This window comes from Podarcis liolepis, assembly GCF_965112155.1.
Source record: "Podarcis liolepis genome assembly, chromosome: 9".
Taxonomy (NCBI): Eukaryota; Metazoa; Chordata; class Lepidosauria; order Squamata; family Lacertidae; genus Podarcis; species Podarcis liolepis.
In genome coordinates, this window is record NC_139564.1 from 31,414,099 (window position 1) to 31,436,177 (window position 22,079).

The 22,079-nt window shown below is 41.7% G+C and overlaps 1 protein-coding gene across 20 annotated transcripts in view; it reads left to right on the top strand.

The window, feature by feature from the left end:
- The window catches only part of JADE1 (jade family PHD finger 1), a 169,066-nt gene that overhangs the window by 141,357 nt on the left and 5,630 nt on the right, over nt 1-22,079 (top strand). For all 20 annotated transcript variants that reach the window (XM_083519955.1, XM_083519953.1, XM_083519963.1 and 17 more), the window contains 6 exons: nt 2,040-2,227; nt 3,387-3,598; nt 7,694-7,861; nt 8,482-8,598; nt 14,341-14,871; nt 17,045-17,162. In XM_083519955.1, the coding sequence (XP_083376081.1) occupies nt 2,040-2,227; nt 3,387-3,598; nt 7,694-7,861; nt 8,482-8,598; nt 14,341-14,871; nt 17,045-17,162 (1,334 nt within the window). The remainder of the gene's footprint in view (nt 1-2,039; nt 2,228-3,386; nt 3,599-7,693; nt 7,862-8,481; nt 8,599-14,340; nt 14,872-17,044; nt 17,163-22,079) is intronic.

The window sequence follows — 22,079 nt, forward strand, 5'->3', positions numbered from 1 at the left end:
TCTCCAAGGTCTTAGGCAGAAGTCTTTCCCATCACATTTTGTCTTATCTCTTTTAACTGGACGTGCTGGAAATTGAACCTGGGACCTTCTGTATATGAAGACCTACCCACAAAGCCCCAGTTCAGATTTCTGCATTCAAAGTCCAGAGGGCTAAATGTTTCGCCACTGAACCTAGACATAAAGAATAGGGAAGCATCCTCCCATTGGCTCAGGAGTTTTTAAATTCCAACCATCCCTGACCCTTCACTGTGGTGGCTGGGGCTGATGGTAGTCGAAAAACAATACAGTTGCTCCAACCTGGCCTTAACTAAGATCAGGATTCTTTCTGAAAGTTTCTTTTTGAAAAATTCCAGATGACTATGGAATTTTATGTCTGTAACTTCTAGCCCTTGTTCCTGTCATGAGTATTGCCCCATAATTCTTTCATGTGACTGCAGCCTCCGTTAACTTCCAGCTTTGAAATGCAGTCTTGTGTTATGAAGTAGATCTGTGATTGCATAATTAATGCTAAAAATGCAGTATGGCCTGTATTCTAAACCCAGTTTTGGTCATATCAAAGTCTTTTCCCAAGCAGTGTAAATCTGATGCTTTTAATTTAAGCCAGAGGTAGAGAACCTGTGACTCTTATCTCCCATCAGCCCTGGCCAGCTTTGCCAGTGGGCAGGAATGGTGGGAGTTGTAATCCAGCCATATCTGAAGGGCACAGGTTCCCCATCCCCAGTTTAGATTCACGCAGAAAAAGAGTGGCTTATAAACATTCATAAAAACATTGATTTTAACCGCAGCAGTACATTTAAGAAACCAAATTGCTGTTTTGACTGTGTTGTACCCCCCATTTTCCTATTTTTACACTTTAGTGCTTTTGCAGATGTCTTCTTCCTATCACAATAGTATAACTACAGAAGACAATTCCTAAATTTCCAGAACACTATTTAGTGTTCTTACCTTTTGCTGAACTTTGGGGCTTGTGGCAGATTCCATAAAATCAACGTACAGAATATGTAGATGCCTATACAGTTCCATGTATAGGCAGGCATCCACATATGAAGAATTCCTATAGGCTGAATATAATCTTGTTCGCCTTCTCTCACCTGGCACAGTGCATAAGCAGTACAACAGTCTGCTGGAAGAAATGGGAGGTCAACTCACACCTTCCAATGCCTCACCCAACTTTTCCTCTCCATTTGGTCTTGGTGGGAAGGAGGAAATCTATTGATTTCATGGGAATCCTTGTGTGAGAAGTCTGTGGCACTATGACTTGCATTTTTACACCATTTGTCACTCTGTGCTGCGTCACTGTTGACAGCAGAAGATGGAGAAACATTGACTGGTTTTTTTACACCCCCAGAACATCTATATCTACTGACCATGCAGTCTCTCAGTACATGGATTACAGTACTATCTTTGTAGTTTCTAGAATAATAGAATAATTCAGTTGTAATTTACATGAACTGGTGTACTGTTAGAGTGATGTTTCTCCCTCCATATTTGTGTGCTGCAATTAGTTTTTTTAAAAAGAGTGTCATTTTTGTGTTATTTTTCTCGGGTATGTATTATTCAGAGGCTGGTGTCAATTTAAATACTGTATTTATTCTAATGAAATGCGTACCTTTTGGGGCCAAATTACATCCCCCAAATTAGGGTGCACATTAGATTTGATGGCGCCAGCAAATACCATTTTGGTTTCAAGGTTTTGAAAATTGAGGTGCGCATTAGATTTGATGGCGCATTAGATTCTCATAAATATGGTATGTTGTAAGGTAACTTGAGGGTAATTTTAAATGGAAAAAACAGGATATAGATGCTTTCAATAAATAATAAAATTTATGTATTTTTATTTCTGCAGACATGCATCCCTCTGGTGCTACAATATTGGCAGATGATCTTTTTCTGTTGTTGTTATTTTATTATTACCATTATTTTGCTGCATAGCAATTTGAAGCCTCTGGCAGTAATTGCATTGGAGAATGGAGGTTTCACCACTTTAAGGAGGATTGCAACCTGGTGTAATTAACACCTCCTGTTCGGTATACTTTCAGGGTTGTATCTGAGACAAAAGCAGTCATATTTACAAGACCTCGGAAGTACATCCTTTCTTCGGGTTCTGAGCCCCCTGAGCTTGGCTACGTCGACATTCGGACCTTGGCAGAGAGCGTCTGTCGCTATGACCTTAATTTCATGGACGTAGCATGGTTGGAACTGGCTAATGAAGAATTCAAAGAGATGGGTGAGTGCAACATCCAGTTACGGCCAGCTTTTGGCTGAGCTGTGAGACAAGTGACAGGGAGCAGTCTGGGGTGGTTGTAGTGCAGCTGCCAATTCATATGGTGCACTTGCAGCTTCCAGAAAGAAAAGGAGAAGGATAGGAATGCTCAGAAGCAAGTTGTATATCCCTGCGTGTGGAGGAGAGAGGGGTGTGGAGAACTGAGGGGAAAGAAAAACAGCACAAATGTCAACACTATTTTTGTTGGGTGGCAAGGCAACAGCCATCTCAAAGCTCTTAATTCCTAGATTAATATGAAGGAAGTGGAAAAAGGAAATGTATCAGGAAAGCCAATTCCATCTTATCTTTAAATGTATTAATAGAAAAGTGAATGATATTTTTAAAACAGTTGTTTGGGGACTTCAGAAGCTTCCAAACCCTTCAGGTTTCCCTAGAACTGATGGAAAAAATTGAACTGCTATAGTGACATTCACCTCTTGGCCCTGCTAACTTGTGGCAACATTGTCTTGGACTTCTGACAATTGTATCATGCTTTTATTTTATTTTATTTTATTCTGTAGCAGCAATTCATTGTTGAAACCAAATAGTCTTTCAAAAAGCATCTGGAATTTATTCAGCAATTAAGAAGGCTTAAGAGTCAACTGTGAAATGGCTAAAATTAGACAAATGGTCTGAAGTGAAGAGCAGTATGTTCCCTTACAAAATGAATATTTTACCCCTTATGAAGGTTTGCAGTTCTGCAGAGCACCTTATAAAAACATAGTAATAGTTGGCAAAATAGCCCCAGGAGCAGCTGGCTCTTTAAAAAGCTGAATACCTTGAAATAAAACATTTGTATGAGATTTTCAACCATCCACGGCAAAATCAATATGCTACGCTTGGGTTTAAAGTTTTGTTTTGTCCAGTATGTATGTTTGGATTACTGGCAATAAACAAGAACCGTACTGTATTGATGCACACTTTTTCTGGGCTTTTGTTATTGTTATCTAATGGATGCCTTTTAGCAGAGTATTTTGAAGGTACGTGAAATTGTAAATAACCCACTTGATCAGTTGTTCAATGTTAATAGAGTGATCTGGTTATTTGTAGATTGATAAAGGAAGCTGTGTCCCTCAATGTCTCTATTATATTAAAAGCAAACATCATTGGATTGATTTCCCAGGGATGCCTGAACTGGATGAATACACTATGGAGAGAGTCATGGAAGAATTTGAACAGCGATGCTATGACAACATGAATCATGCTATCGAGACCGAGGAAGGGCTTGGAATTGAGTATGATGAGGATGTTGTCTGTGATGTTTGCCAGTCTCCAGATGGTGAAGATGGCAATGAGATGGTGTTCTGTGACAAATGCAATATTTGCGTTCATCAGGTACAGCAGCAAGATGCAATAATAATTGGAACTGAGAGTAGTTTGTTTAGATTTCACCGTGATAAGGAGGTGATGAGGATTTCATAAGCCTTGGGTGCTTTTTTAGGATGTATGGGAATAGTAGGTGGAAGCATATATTGAGGCAAAGGTATAGGGATGCTTAGAGAGGTGATGTCATAAGATCACAGAAAATTCAGATAGGATGGTTAAGTTGCCCCATTTAGTGGGTTTCTGAATTTTTAAATCATTAGCTTTGGTTTCTTGCATGTCTTAAGTGATGTTTTGCTTCTTTGCATACATCTGAACCCTAGATATCTCATTTTTCTTTGTGTGCCTTCTCCAGGAGAGGTCTGAAGGATGACCACTGGAGAACGGGTCTTTTCTGTGGAATGAGCACCCCAGGGAGGCTCGCCTGGCACCTTCATTACATATCTTTAGGTGCCTGGCGAAAACCTTCCTCTGCAACCAAGCCTTTGGCTGATTAACATTCTATGGGCCTTTAAATGTCTTTGTGGTGGTGGTGGTGGGGGTTATTGGGTTTTTGTTCTATTATGTATTTTTTGTTTTCATTTTGTATTTTTATGCTGGGAACCACCCAGTGTTGTTGTTGTTGTTGTTGTTGTTGTTGTTGTTGTTGTTGTTGTTGTTGTTGTTCTTCTTCTTCTTCTTCTTCTTCTTCTTCTTCTTCTTCTCCTCCTCCTCCTCCTCCTCCTCCTCCTCCTCCTTCTTCATACAGAAAAAACAGGATGCATCCAATAGTGTAAATAGAAAAGAGAAATGAATCTTAAAGATGCTGTAAAGAATGCGTGTTTGTTGTTAAATTAGCCTGACATACTTCAGCTCCAGTGCTTTCTTCAAGGGCTTATCTGTTGCTAAACCACACATAAAAAGCCTTTAAAAGGCTTTTAAAATACAATATGTCATTGAAACCTCATTTTCAAGTCAAATTAACAGAAATAAAACCTATTTTAACTAGAACCAGCCATATCTTGTAGCCCATACAAACATCCTTTCCTAACTGCTCAAAAACATCCTTGGAGTGAATCAAGTGGTTGTTAATTTGTGGGTGATTTCTGCTTTCTTTCATTTCTCACAAACCTGGGTTTGCTTGCAAGTATTTAGTTCTGTGGTTTGAGGAGGGCTTCTTAAGAGCTTTTGCCCTTCAAGGTCTTTGAAACTGATGATTTTTGACCTCTTAATTTGGCTTGAAAACGTGGTTTCTACAGTTATGCATAACTGTATGTTAAATGCTCTTACAAGGCTTTTTATTTGTGGTTTAGGAAGTGTTCTACTTTATACAGATAAGCTCCTGTATTTTCTAGCATCTCTCATGTTTCTGACATTACCTATCCATTTGGGTCCCACATATTCCTGTTTTTGGAAAATCTGCCACTTTGTGTGCTACTCTTTTTTTTTTTTTTTGGTGGGCATAGCCAAAGTAACATAAGGACCCGATCCAGTGCTAGTCATGTACCAACAGCTAGCAGCTCCCAGTAGTAATGTTGCATCATCCAAATGCATATATGGAAAGGCTTCTGTAGGCAGCTCTCTTCTTGAGATGATCAATAAATAAAATATATCACGCAAGTAGGCAGACATTCTGTTTGCATAGAGCATCAATTTCCTGGGGGGAAAATGTAGAGCTGTCATCCTCATTTTATTCATTTTTCAATTTAATCTATTCAAAAATGTCCCAGACCCACAGACAGATCATTGGATTTGCTTTTGTTTGCTGTCATAGTCTACTTTTTGATAAAGATCGCCATCTTTTTGTCTGGCATATATAGCCATGCCAATAAAAAGCTTGTTCAGTATATGTGGAATGTGGGGCACTTTCATTTATAATGAACATGGCTGGAAGTGAACAAGGCATCCCACCTAACACAGCAGAAATGACAAATACTTTTTGGTGCAGAAGATAATTTATACGGCAGTTTTTGAATGCATCAGATTTTGTGGTTGGCTATTTCCTGTTGAGGGAAAAGTCTGCCGTGTGTTGTCCCCCCGTCCCCCCAGTGTTTTAACTATGCCCTTTCATACATGATACCTGATAAGCAAGAGAAGGGTAATTTTGTCTCTTGGGTCCTGCAGTGGATGAAAACATATACATGTGCTTTCATATCCAATAGGACAGACTGCCTTTTGAGCATGGTTTATCTTGCAAAATGACTTTAGAGTTTATTTTAATTATTTTTCATATTTCCCTTTTAATAAGTTGGCAGATGTTCTTATTGCATTTTGAGTTCAGTGAACTATACAAAGTTTGAGACAGAGCCAAGAAAAATGCCTCTGAAGGGGTCCTATGTTTGTGACAAGATGAAATGTTAGTGACACAGCTGTGGTCAACCTTTCCTTGGGGCAAAGGTTGAGCCAGTGCCCAAAGCAGTAGCACTTGTGCTCTTGGAAGACCTCCCCTATTTTTTTTCTTTTCACCTTCTCATCTTTCAGATAGACATAGAAGTTAATGCTCTTATTTATATGTCATGCTCTTATTTTAGTCTCAATGTCCTGGCTTACCTCCAATTGAGATAATTATTAACCCAGGCAGGAATCAGCCTTCCCTTTGCTGTCACAGCTGGTTATGATAGTCCTCTTTATTTCCTGTTCCAATTTCCTTGCTATTGCAGTGTAAGACCTCTCATATCTAGGGCAACTTAAGAGGCAGGTGCAAAATATGAACTTGGTGTCATGAGTACTACTACTACTGCTACTACTAATATGGTCCTACATGTTTGGGGATCTGAAACTAACTTCACATGCAGCCTGGTCACAAATCGCGGTAGCTTGTACTGGTGTGCTTTCTACATGATCCAGTTGATATGTTGGGGAAGCCAGTTCCTGAGATACCACAGTCATGTGGAGTCCTGACCAATTGGAAGCTGTTTTAGTGACAAATCATACAGGAGAAGTTAGAATTAATCCTTTATAGCAGGGTTGGGGCACCTCTGTTCCTCAGGCCAAATTTGGTACAGGTCCAGGTCTCAGTGTGGCCCACAAAACTGTTTTCCTCCTCATATGTAATTTCAGGGGTGGGACAGGTACAGATGCAGCTGGGTTGGCTGCTCAACTAATCCCTGCAGAAAGCGGCTTTGCTAACCCTGTGCTTGGTGCTCTTCCAAACAGGGCTGTCAAAGCTGCTTGCACTGTGGTTCACACATTTGCTGTGAGGCTGAACGAGGAGAGTATTATAACAAATGTTATGTCCACCAAATGTGCTAGAGAAATATTAGCAACAAGACCATACAATGAAGTGTCCTTTTTATTATTTGTTATCATTTTAATAATTGCTGCATTTTTCTGGGAGAGTGCTAGAGTCCTGTCTAGTCAAGTTGCATGGGATCAATTCCAATCTGTTACCGCTGAGGATGTAGACAGGCTGCTTGGACGAGTGAAACCCAACCACCTGTCTCTTTTATCCTTGCCCATTCTGCTCATAAAAAGCTAGCCAGGAAGGGCTGGGTGATGGGCTCTGTGGGTGGTGAATCCTTCCCTCTGTGAGGGAGCATTCCCAGACCCAGAGTCATTTTGGACTCAAAACTGTCCATGGAGGCACAGGTCAATTTTGCATCCAGCTGAGACCCTACCTGCCTGTGCACTGTCTCACCAGATTGGTATATGCTCTGGTTATCTCCCACTTGGACTACTGCAATGTGCTCTACATGGGGATTTCCAATCACAATGCAAAGTGTTGGTGTTGACCTTTAAAGCCCTAAATGGCCTTGGCCCACTATACCTGAAGGAGCGTCTCCACCCCCATTGTTCAGCCCGGACACTGAGGTCCAGCTCCGAGGGCCTTCTGGCACTTCGAGAAGTGAAGCTACAGGGATCCAGGCGGAGGACCTTCTTGGTAGTGGCATCCGCCCTGTGGAACATTTTTCACCAGATGTTAAGGAAATAAACAACTGTCTGACTTTTAGAAGACATATGAAGGCAGCCCTGTTTAGGGAAGTTTTTAATGTTTGATGTTTTATTGTGTTTTTACTATTCTGCTGGGAGTGGCTGGGGAAACCCAGCCAGATGAGCAGGGTATAAATAATAAACTTATTCTTATTCTTCTTACTTCGTTCTTCATTTTACTTCTTTTCATTGTGGCAGGCATGCTATGGCATCCTAAAAGTTCCAGAAGGCAGCTGGCTGTGCCGAACCTGTGCTCTTGGTGTTCAGCCCAAGTGTTTGTTGTGCCCCAAGAAAGGCGGAGCCATGAAGCCAACTCGTAGTGGGACTAAATGGGTCCATGTTAGCTGTGCCCTCTGGATTCCTGAGGTGGGTGTTTCAGGCAACTGATTCCTCTGCACATGCTCAGAATGGAGAAAACAGAGTATTGTATGTTTTATAGTGAGAGCAGACAGCCTTGGTGGTGGTGTCAACAAAGAGTGTCAGGTACTGAAGCCATTTGGAGAGAGTGTTGCCCCAGCTGCATCTGAAAATGGGATTTTGCAGGAAGACAAGGTGCAATAGCACCCATCATCATGGACCCTGGAGTAGTGCCACCTGTCAGTGGTGACCAAGAGGATTTGCAAGAATGTGAGGATACAAAGAACACAGCTAGCTATGGAGATCTGGGTTCAAATTCCTGTTTGTCGGTGACCACAGACCAGTCACTTACTGCCTATCCTACTACCTCAGAATGTTGTTATGAAAACAACTTTGGGTGGTGGTGGTGAGGGAATTGTGCATGCTGCTCTGAGGTCCTTAGAAGGGTGTGATAAAAATGTAATAATTTTCTATCCTTAAAAATAGCTTTAATAAGTGGTTGGGCACTTAAATAGTTAGCTTATCTTTTTGTGCGTAGCAAGATCACTCCAGGATAGACATGCTTCCTGTTCTTTGTTCACTGCTTGATTCCCACCCACCCCCTTCTTTATTTATCTAATGATTCTTAGGTGAGCATTGGCAGCCCAGAAAAGATGGAGCCCATCACAAAGGTCTCCCATATTCCCAGCAGCAGATGGGCCCTGGTGTGCAGTCTTTGTAACGAGAAGGTTGGGGCATCCATACAGGTAAATCACTCTAACTGGGTATTATGAACATGTATCTGCTACAGAAATCTCGCTACTGTAGTGAGGTTTTCATTTTTAACTTCCATGAAGTACATTAGGGTGCAGATGTTGCTCTTTAGTCGTATGAAACATCAATTTAGGATTTTAATTTGGGGTCTGCTTTGGACTGAAGATATTTAGGCCTTGTTGTCATATTACTCAATGTCTGCTAAAAGCAAGGACCCTTAGTTGAAATCTGAGGTAATGAACTTGTAGCCAGCCAAATGTTGTCCGGCCCCCAACTCTTTATCAGCCCCAGTCAGCATGGCCAATGGTCAGGGATGATTGGAGTTGTAGTCCAGCAATGTCTAGAGGGCCTCTGTTCCCTACCGCTCCCACTTTAGTTGGTTCACTACACAGATATGCAACATCCTCATCTTTTGTTTCTCCTCATGGTTTCCTAAGATCCATAGCAGTCTCTGAAAACTATTTTGGTATAGAAATGATAAAAAAAGTTTCATTTCCTACTTCCTGCCCTTTTGTGCCACTTCCGAGTTTGCTGCGATGTGTGCGATCTCGTGTGGCTTGAATTCACGTAAATGGGAAATTGCCTGTACCGAGGACTTTTTTTCAGCCGGAACTCACCAGAACTGAGTTCTGGCACCTCTGCAGCGTTGTGGCACGGCGTTTCGGGCTGTGCACCAGAGACTGCAGGCTGCGTGGTGCTATGTGTTGAGTGACGAAGGCTGCGAGCAGTGCAGCAATTGGTGCAGGTGGATGGGCATGCGGATGAAGAGATTTTTTTTTAGGGCCATTGTCATTTATTAGCCTTGCCTGTATCAAAATGCTGGTGCACACTTCCCATCCATTCACCACCAATATCTTCTTCTAGTTTCTTTGGTGGTAGTTTTATTGTTCCTCACACAGTTCTCCTGTGGTGTCGAAGATCAGCATGAGTTGACTCTATGGAATTCATTATCACAAGATGCAGTAATGACCACCAACTTGGATGGCTTTAAAAGTGATTTAGACAGATCAGGCTATCAAAGACAGGTAGCCACAACAGCTGTATGCTACCTGTAGTATCTGAGGCAGTGTGCCTCTGAATATCAGTTGATGGGGAGCACAGGTGGAGAGGGTGCCATTGTACTTGTCTTGCTTGCAGGCTTCTTATAGGCATCTGGTTGGTCACTGCTTAGGTTGGTGGTGCTATGCAACAGGGATGTTACGTTCTGACCTCACACTGTTCTGCTGTTTATTATGTTGTACAGACTCCCCCCCCCCCCAAGTAATTGGTGAATATGGTTGTCTCCAAAAATTACACATTTTGTGTTTTTTTATTTTTTATATGTAAATTTTGTAGTAAATTTTTTGTGAAGTTTCTTTTTTAAAAGCACTAAACCCACCATTTTGTAAAGCGGAAACATGCATGTACACAAATAAAGAGAGACCAGTACTAGGACAAGAAGTATCTAACCTAAACAAATACTTCAATTAATGTGAAATTGGCATAGAAGGATTTTCTATGGCTGCTGATACTGTAGTTTTGCCAGTGAAAAATAGGCATTGGTGACTGGTGTATATTGGTGTGATAATCAAGCTCTGCCAATATAAAACTCTCTTCAGCTTGTTCTAATTAGCCCTCTCAGATTCCTAGATAAAGAATGATTACTTTTTCTCTCTCTCACTGTGATAGATTTATAGCACACACACGAGAAGACAATTCATGTTAGCTCACTGTTCAGTTAGTCGTTCTTTCATGTTTGTGTGTAAAATATTTATTAACGTAGAGCACTCGCTTTGCAGCGCTTGGATTTTAGAATGCTAATAAATATTTTATGCATAAACATGAAAGAACTGCTACCTGAATAGGGAGCTAACCTGACTGTATCCTGTATGTGTGGGTGGATGTTTTAACTACAAAAGAAGTCATTGTTTAATAAGGAGAAAGATGCAAGCATATAGCAAGCAATGTCCTCCCCTCTGTAGAAGGGAGCTTGGGGGAATTCTTTTCATTGACTTGCCCATGCAGGGCTTTCGAGGAAACTGAACTTGGCTGTAGGGCAAGGGCATGTGTTAGGGGATTGCTCTGTGTGTAGAGCATTCAGTTGCACTGGCCCCTCCCTGGCTTCACTCTCTGCTCTGAATCATTGATACGCCAGAGATTCAGTAGTGCAGCCAGACAGCCTTTCAAGCACTTTGCCAGAGGCTTTGTTTACTGCTCCCTTTCCAAACGAAGTGTAAAACAAAAGCACGGAATATGAATCATAGAAATCTAATTGGTGCCCAGTGCTTTAATAAATAAATACTAAAAGTCCTTTGCAGACCTTCATCTGTTTGCTAGAATCTTTGCCCTGAATATAGATACTAGTGGGTGTGTCCTGTTCTTCCTTATGAAGGTCCTGCAGAGTTGATAATGCAAACATCAAAAAAGGGCATTGCTGTTCCTTTGGGGAACATGCTGTTTACAAAAACACCCTCCCATGTGCTTGAGGGAAGGATCTCGGTCGTGGTTTTCTGGTATTACTTTTGCACATTGGGTTACTTTCCAGTAGTACCTATTGCTATCACAAGGAAAGGCATTGATGCATGCACGACATGGGTGGTATTTTGGTTTCCCCTCGCAAGTGAATGTGTTTGGGCATGCTCTGATAAGGTGGTGCTTGATCAGATTGTTGGATTGACTCCTCCCACATCCTTGAAATACACTGATGGGCTTTCATTCTGATTTTTAATCTCTTAAGAACCAAGAGCGCTTGTGGTGAAACTACCCCATCTGTCCTGAAGTGTAGGATCACGCTAGTGCACTTCATGCAGGTTGTTCACACATACACTGCCACCACTTTTCTTCAAAACCACCTAGGTTTGGGGTGAGAAATAAACACACAGCTTTTTTTTATCTGAGAGGAGAACAGAGTTAGGAAATTCCTGCCTAAAGGCAGCTGGAATCCAGTGTGTGGTTCCTGCTACCTCCATGCTAAGCAAGTAGCATGGAAAACCGACTGGTGCACGGATATATGACACCTGTTAGCTAAGTGATCCTAGGATTCAAACTGAATGTTCAACCCCAGTATTAAAATTAAAATATTTATGGAAAATACAAGACAGTGGGCAAAATAGGGAGTTTAGTGAAAGAGTGAAAATAAAAGTTTGTTCTAAATAATCCTTTACATTATATTCAACCTAGTGTAGGCCTGAATGCAGGCGTAACTTGCTTCCTTTTATTGACTATGTCTGGGGTAAGAAGGGTGGGTGGGTTCATTGATGGATCTAGGGAATTTCGCCATTACGAATTAGTGGGTGGTGGGTGACAAAGTTACATCAGCAAGAGGTGCCTCAGAGGGGTTCTGGGTGCAGGCCTGCATCACAATCACAGAGCAATATCACCACTGAAATGATGATTGAATATCTGTAATTATATGGCTGCAGATTTAATTTAATCCTTTACAAGAATGTACAGAATATCACACTGTCTCAGAGAAGGGAAATGTAGGACTGCAATCTAATATATTTAATGCTCTTAATGTAAGTTTCCATCGCAGATTAACATTTTGCTTCTTGATTAATTTGCTTCTGATGGCAAGTGAGATGTGAGCTCTGGGACTCTTTAACAACCTTCCATGGCACAGATCATTCAGTTGTGCTAGCTCCATCCTTCTTGTGCCACATGTGATATAAAAGAAACTTAAAGATGACTTCCCATTCCGGTCAATGCATAGCTGGTAGATAGTTCAAAACTCTAAGAAGTTTCATGCTTAAGAAAAATTGTCCTCTTATTTTAGGAAACTGAAGTTATGGCTTCATGATATATAAATGTTGTTATAATTAATTGTTTCCGGTTGAGTGACCACTTAAAAGCCAAGTAGTTACATGATTACAAATCCTTTTAGCCATTGTCAACTCTAGCAATAGTCACGTTGACAGCTTCCTTTGGGATTGAGGTGGCAGTGTGTCTTTTTTATGTGTACATTTGAACAGGAGAATTGAAATCGCTTCATAGCTGCACAGCAGTAAGGATTTACTTATTTATTTTGACACTTTATATACCACTTAATTACAGTTGAATCTAAGCAGTGTACAGGAGACTTTATGCAAGGAAACTAAAAATGAATTAAAACTGTAAAATTGGAATTCAATTAAAAAGCCTGCTGGAGTAAAAAATAGTATTTAGTAAGCACAATAAGTTTTGGGGGCAGGCTTGTCTGACCTTAGCTAGACAGGAAATCTATAAAACTGGGTCCACAATAATGAATGCACAAACCCTGGTGGTTATAAGCTGTGCATGGGAGACAAGTGACTCTCCCAAAGACCAAAGTTATAAAGCAGAAACGTAAGAGATAAGGCAGTCTTTGAGATAACCTGGACACAAGTTGTTAAGGGCCTTGTAAATTAATACAAGAACTTTGAACATATGGAAGCATATGGCAACTAGTGCAACTGAATGCTAAATGTGGATTTACACAACCATACTTGTGTAGATGAGGGAACTGCAGCATATATTTCCTTTAACATCTTTGCTTAAGGAAGGAGGTAGTTGGCCCAATGCTTTCTCTTATGGAATGTTTCCAATAATTTCAGAAGGTGGCAGGAGGCTGTGCACATGGAATATCATCCCCCAATCCTCTCCAAATTAAGCAGACTTCTTTCCCTCCTGTGAAATCTTTCTCATACTCTTTAACTTAGATATGTGAAATGACAGCAGCATAGAGCTCAAATTAAAATTCAGCTTTACTGCATGGAGAAGCTGTTCAGTGCACCCTTAGGTCACTGTCGGCCTGTTTGTCAGTGAAGGTTTATTGGGGAAGGCCAGAGGGCAATGTACATCTCACCGCCTTTCATATTGTGCCTCAGTGTTGACTTTATTCAAGCAGATTTATCTGAAGCTTCTACAGTTTGAACCCTGCTGTGCACTTTTAAATGACATCTGGCTGCTGAGTCAACCTGAGTGGGAAAACACTGAGGAGGAGGATAATTGGCTCCTTTTCACAAAAGGACTGTATAAATATCCTTCTGCCGCACACATATTTCTCACGTGAGATACGTTTGGGTTAAGTCTGGCATTTTCCTGTCATCATAAATGTCAGTGACACTCATTTATTCCATCCTCATTGGAGTTGGAGGAGAGCCCTGAAGGGGGAGAAGAGAGGTAGCGTGTAAAGGGATTTTTCTCTCTCTGTTAATGCCTATTGAAGCACATCCTGAAACATAAGCTATTTGCTTCGTAGAGCTTTGCTACAAGCCGCTTGTTTGAGACCCACAGAAAGAAGTTTTATTTGTTATTCTGCTCTGCCTTTAGAAATCTCAGAGCAGTTTATGTGGGGCTTGTAGTAGTCCTCCGTTCAGGTACTTATTGGGTCCACACCTGCTGAGCTTCAATAATGCTGCAGTATTAAGTGCTCCCAGACCATTAAATGTGGCTACATGCAGCCTACATGTGAGCTTCTTTGCCAAGGATTGAAATATGATAGCAAGCAGCAGAAATAGCTTTTTTAATGGGATGTGCAAGCAACTGCAGTGACGATGAGGCAGGAGATGGCTATTACTTCAGCAGAAGTCCACTTGTGGTTCTTGAGATTTGAGCCGCTGTGAATATATTTCTATCCCACCTTGTGTTGGGCTCAAGGGAGCTCATAATGAAATATAAGAAACTTAGGCATTGCAAAACCATATGATTGTTTTTACACAACCTGTTAGCTACAAACATATAAAATGTAAATGTTTTAAGATCTGTTCTTCCATCCCCTCCTCTCCCCACATCTACAGTGTTCAGTGAAAAACTGCCGCACAGCCTTCCATGTCACTTGTGCGTTTGACCGTGGCTTGGAGATGAAGACCATTCTGGCCGACAATGATGAAGTCAAGTTCAAGTCTTACTGCCCCAAGCACAGCTCCACCAAGAAGTCAGATGAGGAAAACCTCAGCGAATTCACCAGCCAGGAAAATGAGAACGGGGCACAGGACAGTTCCCCTCCTGCTCACCTAGAACCTTTTGACAGCATGGATCAAAACCAGGAGGAGGCCCACAGGGTCAGCGTTCGCAAGCAGAAGCTTCAACAACTGGAAGATGAGTTCTATGCCTTTGTCAACGCCTCGGAAGTGGCCAAGGCCCTGCAGCTTCCCGAGGACTCTGTAGAATTTATGTACCAGTACTGGAAGTTGAAGCGGAAATCAAACTTCAACAAACCTTTGATCACCCCAAAGAAAGATGAAGAGGACAATCTGGCCAAACGGGAGCAGGATGTTCTGTTCAGGCGGCTACAGCTTTTCACCCACCTCCGGCAGGATTTGGAGAGGGTAAGTTGCTGTGTTGTTTGGTAGGTCTGAAAGACGGATTTTGCCTCAGTTGCTTTACCAATCCTGATGTTTGAATGCTGTCGGATCAGGCATAAAAATCCTGCTCAATGCAGCTGAAAGGTGCACAATGGTCAATGCACGTGGCCTTGGATCTCATCCCACTAAGGTCCTCTCAGAATGATTAGAGAAGAGGCGAACCTGCAGTTCCACCTCTGCCCCTCCTTTTGCTGGAACTTCTCTGAGCGTAGTGCTGTGTTGTGACATGTTCAGGCAATCAGTAGGGATTTCCTTCTACATCCTTTGTGCTTGCTATTTCCCAGATCCTATGCTGTAAGGCCTGCTTCTAACTTGCAAGGCGAGGATGGGAGCGAGCAGTTGCAAATGGTAAATTTGTGGGCCTTGCTATGGACTCTGAAACCAGATTTGTTCTGCCTGAGTAGACTTCCCAGGTTCTCTCAACATGGTGAACTCTTTATAAACACATCCCTTTGTAGTTGCAGGGGTCTTCCCTTCATTAAAGTGAGTAGGAAACCCCCTGTGGGCAGAACAGCTTTCTGTGCATTATAGAGCTCCTGTGCTCACAAAAAGCCACTGGAGTGGGGGTGTGGCTGTGATAGAAAGTAATAAACTTTCATCTATTCTGTTTGATAAGTAATGTAGATTCTTGGAGATTTTCAGTTTAGTGTGGCACGAACACCTCCCTGGGAGAATGTAAAGTTGTTCCAAAAGCTGCCTGCCTTTGATTGATGCTTTGAACAATGTGGCCATTCTGAACTTGTTCTCAACTCCAGTGCTTAGCTCCAGAATCTCTTAAAACGAAAGGGTTTGTGAAGAGCTTCAAAAGAATCTCTCCAGACTGAGTGAATGGGCAGTAAAATGGCAAATGCGATGCAAGTGTAACATGGTGTACATTGGAACCAACCATCTAAATTTCACATATGTGCTCTTGGGGTCTGAACTGGCAGTGATTGACTAGGAAGGAGACCTTGGGGCTGTAGTGGATAACTCTGTGAAGATGTTGACTCAGTGTACAGGAGCAGTGGAAAAAGGCAAATTCCATGTTTGCGATCATTGGAAAGAAATTTAAAATAAAACCACCAATATGTCATTATACAAATCTGTAGTGCAATGGAATATTGTGTACAGTTTTGGTTGTCTCACCTCAATAAGGGCTTGTAAAGTTAGAACAGAGCAACCCAAAGTGCAGAGGAGGGTGCTGAAGCATCTCCGCTAGGAGGAAAAGTTACATCTGAGGCTTCTTAGTTTAGAGATGACATGATAGAGGTGTATTAAAATATGCACGGTGTGTAAAATGTGGTAAAGCAGACGTTTCCCCCCCCTTTCTCATACTACTAGAACACAGGGACATTCAATGAAGCCAAATGTTGGAATACAAAAGGACAGACAAAAGAAAGTACTTATCATAATATTTTTATTATTTATACCCTGCTCATCTGGCTGGGTTTCCCCAGCTACTCTGGGCAGCTTACAGCATATATTGAAACAGAATAAAATATCAAACATTAAAAACTTCCCTAAACAGGACTGCCTTCAGATGTCTCTAAAAGTTATGTAGTTCTTTATCTCCTTGACATCTGAAGGGAGGGCAATTCCACAGGGTGGGCGCCACTACCAAGAAGGCCCTCTGCCTGGTTCCCTGTAACCTTTTGCAGTGAGGGAACCATCAGAAGAGCCTTGGAGGAGGACCTCTTCATAGGTTCTTAATGTGGGAAGTACAGTCATGCCTTGGGTTAAAGTTGCTTCAGGTTGAGTGTTTTTGGGTTGTGCCCTGCGGTGACCCGGAAGTAATGGAATGTGTTATTTCCGGGTTTCGCCGCATGCGCAGACGCTCAGAATGATGGCATGCGTAGAAGCGGCGAATCGTGACCTGCGCAGACACTGGTTGCGTTCACTTCAGAATGCGAATGGGGCTCCGGAACGGATCCCGTTTGCATCCAGAGGTACCACTGAAGGAATAAAGAAAAGGGGTCCTCTTTGCTGGTGTAATATACCTCTCCTTCAGCACTAGTAACCCAGTACACGTGCCAGATTGGGTTGCAAAATATCTTCTATCTTGGAAAAGCTTTTTAGGAGGTTTTTAAAATTCAAATATCAACTTCAAAATATGTTTCTCTTACATGAATCTACATAATATTACACATTGTGTTTTTAGGTACGAAACCTCACATATATGGTGACCCGACGGGAAAAAATTAAAAGATCTGTTTGCAAAGTCCAGGAACAGATATTCAATCTCTATACAAATCTTGTTGAGCATGAAAGAGTTTCAGGTGAGTTCCGTTTGTCTTTTTGTGCTGGAGTATGGCATGGCAAATGTGTTGGCATACTGGTCAGGAATGAAAATTATTGCTGTAATGTTTTTGTGCACTGTAATGAAATGTATTGGCTTGCATTTCTCCATAACCCTCTTTGCACCCTGCACACTGAGAAAAAACCACCAACCACATGTTAAATATTTGAAAGACTCCGATAATTTCTTTGACTTACTGAGGGACTTGTGGATTGCTATAGTAGATAGCTATTAAAAACCATTGCTAGTAGGCCTCTGTATGTGTCTTGCCACTTGCTGGCTCTTTTTATATTTTGAGATGGAGATGATCTGCTTTCCCTCCTCACTAGGTTTGCTCTTTCAGTTTTTACATTTCAGATGCATTCAGTTTCATAACTCGTCACCCACCAACCTGTACTTCATCCTCTCAACATAGATTTCAATCAGTGAAGTGTATACAGGTCCCACTCAAAAAGTATTTTTTTTATATATAACTATAAAATCACTTGCTATTTATGTTTATATTTGTGCAAGTCTGAATCCTACATGGCAGTTATTTTCCTCCAACATTATTTAGCTGCCACTATGTAGGTTTCCTTAGATCCTACCCCTCAAAATTTCCTTTACTTAATTCTTAACAGCTTCTTAATTAAAATTCTTATTTTTGCTTGCCCTACATCTAAATTGGATTATTCATAATCACTTAACCTGGGTACATGTGAACAATTTAGATTTTGTTCCTATCTATAATAATCTAGCAATTTATTAACAGCATATTTATTTTCCCTTGTATGGAAATTGAGTAGCAATTTCAATGGTATATTAGCACCCCACAGACAAAATTTAAAGCACAGTTAATACTTGTTTATGTTGTCTTACTTTGAAAACTGACTCCATTTTTGTGCAGTGAGTTTAGTGGTCTATTCAGTGTTTTTCATTTACCGTATTTTTCACCCTATAGGATGCACTTTTTCCCCTCCAAAAATGAAGGGGAAATGTGTGTGCGTCCTATGGGGCGAATGCAGGCTTTCGCTGAAGCCTGGAGAGCGAGAGGGGTCGGTGCGCACCGACCCCTCTCGCTCTCCAGGCTTCAGGAGAGCCCCAGCGCCAGCCCCACAAGGTTGGGGGACAGAGGGAGGCGGAATGCCGCCATCCCGCTGTCTCCCGAAGTGGTTTGGAGGCTGACGGCGGGGAGACCCCGCCGCCAGCCCCGCAAGCTCCGGGGACAGCTGGGAGGCGCAGCGCGTCTCCCCGCTGTCCCCGGACCTGATCTGAAGGTGGGCGGCGGGGACAAGAGCGCTTCTCCCTGCTGCCTGCCCCGCAAGCTCCGGGGACAGCGGGGAGGCGCAGCGCGTCTCCCCGCTGTCCCCGGACCTGATCAGCTGACAACAAAGGCAATGTTCCAAATTCTAAATTATCTCATTGTGCAAAACTGATTATTAATTTTAATTAAAATCAGTATTGTTTTGGCAAAATATATATTTTTGCTCTTCCGTTATGTGCGATAGATTTATTTTCTGGTCTGGATTATGAAACCAGGAGTATCGTTCTCCCTGCTTGTATTCATAGGGAACATATTTTTATTCCTTCTTTATAACATCAGGGGCATGAATGTCATAAGATGAACAATGCATCCTAGTTGCTACACTTAACTTTCTTTTACAAATGGTTGACAACTTGACTCTCTTTAACCACAATTGAAATTTATCAAATGTTCAAGGAGGAAAATACTGCCAGGAGAACAGAGCTCCATGAGTCTATTATGTTAAAAATGAATTGAGCTAGAAAAGTCTGCCTTTTTATCACATTCTTTAAACCTAAGTGTCTTACTCTGACAAGCAAATAGCTTTGGAGACAGTCAGAAACTAAGTGGAACAACGACCTTTCTTTAATGTGGCTTGCCAGTCAGAAAGTGCTTTAAAAGCATGAACCCAAAAGAAATAGCTAGCTGACTTGTAACTATATATTCTTCAAAGACGCTAGTACCCATTGAGCAAGAAACTGCTGCAGCTGAATGACCTTCCCATTTCAATCATTAATCAGCAGACCAGTTTAGCCGCCTTAAAATCCAGTGTTAAAGCATTGGATGTTGGTGTTTTTAATCTAGGATTATTGCAACACCCAAGCAACCCTGGCTTAATGTTTTGTGAAGTTATGCTGACATGGCTGCTAACATAACCCAACCCTGAGGAGTTTTCTGGTTTGGTGCAATATGATCTAACTGCTAGTGCAGCAAGTACAGTAACATAATGAAGTGGCCAGTTAGCCACTGCATTTTCTGTTGTGGCTTGACAAATTCCTTCCCCAGTCCCCTTGTTCTTGCATTCCTAAGGCAGGCAACAAAGCTGGGTCTCTGTTGGGTTGCCACCCCTGGCTAACGGGGATGTGTTGACTTTGGTGAACTGTAAGCTGTAAAGCACCTATTCTCAGGGCAAGTGTGTTTTTGTTAAAATCTGGGGACAAAGCAAAATGAGATCAAGCTCTGACGTCTGTAGCTCCCTATGTTTATGCTACCTAATTAAACGACCAATGAACATACAAACTTTGAGATTTAGCAAAGTGTACTCACAGATTTGGACATTCAGCATTAATTTGTTTCCAAACTTGCAAAGTGTCCCATTGATTTCACTGGAACTTCCACATGATGAACATACAGTGGTACCTCGGGTTAAGTACTTAATTCGTTCTGGAGATCCGTTCTTAACCTGAAACTGTTCTTAACCTGGAGACCACTTTCGCTAATGGGGCCTCCTGCTGCCACGGGAGCACGATTTCTGTTCTCATCCTGAAGCAAAGTTCTTAACTTGAGGTACTACTTCTAGGTTAGCGGAGTCTGTAACCTGAAGCGTATGTAACCCGAGTTATCCTCGGGTTATCCAGGCTTATCCTCCCTCTTCCTTCTCCAACTCCCAACTGACTTCTCAACAACACTAACTCTAACTCCTCCCCTTGGGTTCCCACTGGCCAATCACTTCACACCCATTTAACCCTTTCCTTATGACCCAGCATGATGTCACCTAGGAGGGCAAACGCCACAAAAACCCTTTAAAAAAAACATGGAAAAAGTATAGAGACAGCAGGTTGGATCAAAACTAGCTAATTGAACTTAAGTACTATTGAAATAATTGTGACACCTTAGTCATGACTTAAAGGCCCATTGATTTCACTGGGAACCGAGCACATTACTTAAGTCTGGATCCACCTAAAGGACATTCACTGTAGTATATTTGGGAGTTCAGCACTGGAATGTCCTGTAGATTTCAGTGGGAGGGTTAAGCACAATGTTATCCCTACCCAACTGAAATCAATGAAATGCTGATAGGCCTATGACCCTCAGAAATCCAGTTCCTTTCAGTGGAAGTTGCATTCAAGTAACCACACTTGTGATGCATCTTTGATTTAAATGTGATCTAAGTACACCTACCTTTCACTGAATCTGGTCCCCTGGGTCAAGTATAAAAATATTACTGTCTATTTCAGTACTGCTTATTTGTTCCAGTTTGACTCTCTCACCAATATTCTGACACACCATATATCCGCACAAAGGCAAGCAACATCTTGCCTTAATTTTTAGTTATTCTAGTGATATTTATTAAAACTCCACAATTATTGCCCCATGTAACTAAGCAGAAGTAGACCCCTCCCTAATGTCACAGAACATTTGTCAACTGAAAAGAGGCAAAACAGTCTAACGTTACATCTCTAGGTCTCCAGGGAGATCAGACATCTGCAATGTGTTTCTGTGACAAAAAACCAAATAGAGATACTTAGCCACTAACTTGGTGAGCTCCTGATCATTCCCCAGTAATAGAAAATGTATGACCTCCAACTCTGGTGTCCATTTGGGGATGCAGAGTTGAACTAGAAACTGCTGGCAGAGATCAGCATATAGTTTACATTTAAGAACCATATGAGTAAGAGTTTCCAGCAGGTGGTCTTCACATGGGCAAATTCTTTCTCCTTCCACCACTCCCGAGAACCTTCCTCAAAGGAGGTTTGATGGATTTGAATTAAACCTGGCCATCGAAAATGCCCTTCTTTTTTGAGGGATAAACAGAAATTCAAGACAATTGTGATTAATTTCATATGCCCAAGAAAGTTGAAAGTAAAAAGGGGAACAAGTTTTCGCTGCTGCTGCTGTTAGTTCCTGGTGTTCAATCTTCCACAACCTAGTTTTTATTATAGCCTTGACAGATGATGGGGGCATTGATCGCAAAAGTTCCATTGACAGTCCAAGTTGCTGTACCTTTATGTTAAACTGTTGTAGCCCTGGGGAAGGAAAGGGGTCTGACAAGACTTCGCTAAGGAGAGAATCTTTGTCTAATGTGAGGTAGATATTTAACCAACATAGAAGAAATCTCGCCCAGGCAACGGTCTCTATCTTGTGTTGCCCTCCCTCTAGACACAAGGCTGCATAGGGTACACAACGTGATAGCAAAAATCTTAAAAATCTTAAAAAGGAAAGCTGCCTGCACTTGTTCTACCAGCTGGGTAAACCCTGGCAGCCAAACTAGGATTCCATAGAGCAATCAAGCTATAATTTTGGCGTTGAAGACCTTGAGGGCAGAGGGGATATGCGAATTACCTCGTTATGAAAAACCGCATTATGGCCTGCATAGACATCTTACTGGCATCCACCGCGGTGCACGGTGCGAGGACCATAGAAGCCTATGATGGAATGTAATTCCCAGATAGTTAAATTCAAATACCTACTGGATGGTTTTTCCACCAAATACCCAGCTATAGCTCTTGTGTGAATTCCCAAAAACCATTATTTTGCTTTTATCAAAGTTCATGCACAGTTTCATTCTGGACAGATGGTCAATACAGGAATTTAACAATAGTTTTAGGCCAATTCTTGTCCGTGAAAGCAAAATCATGTCATCTGCGTATAGGAGGATGGGAATGCTTGATGCGT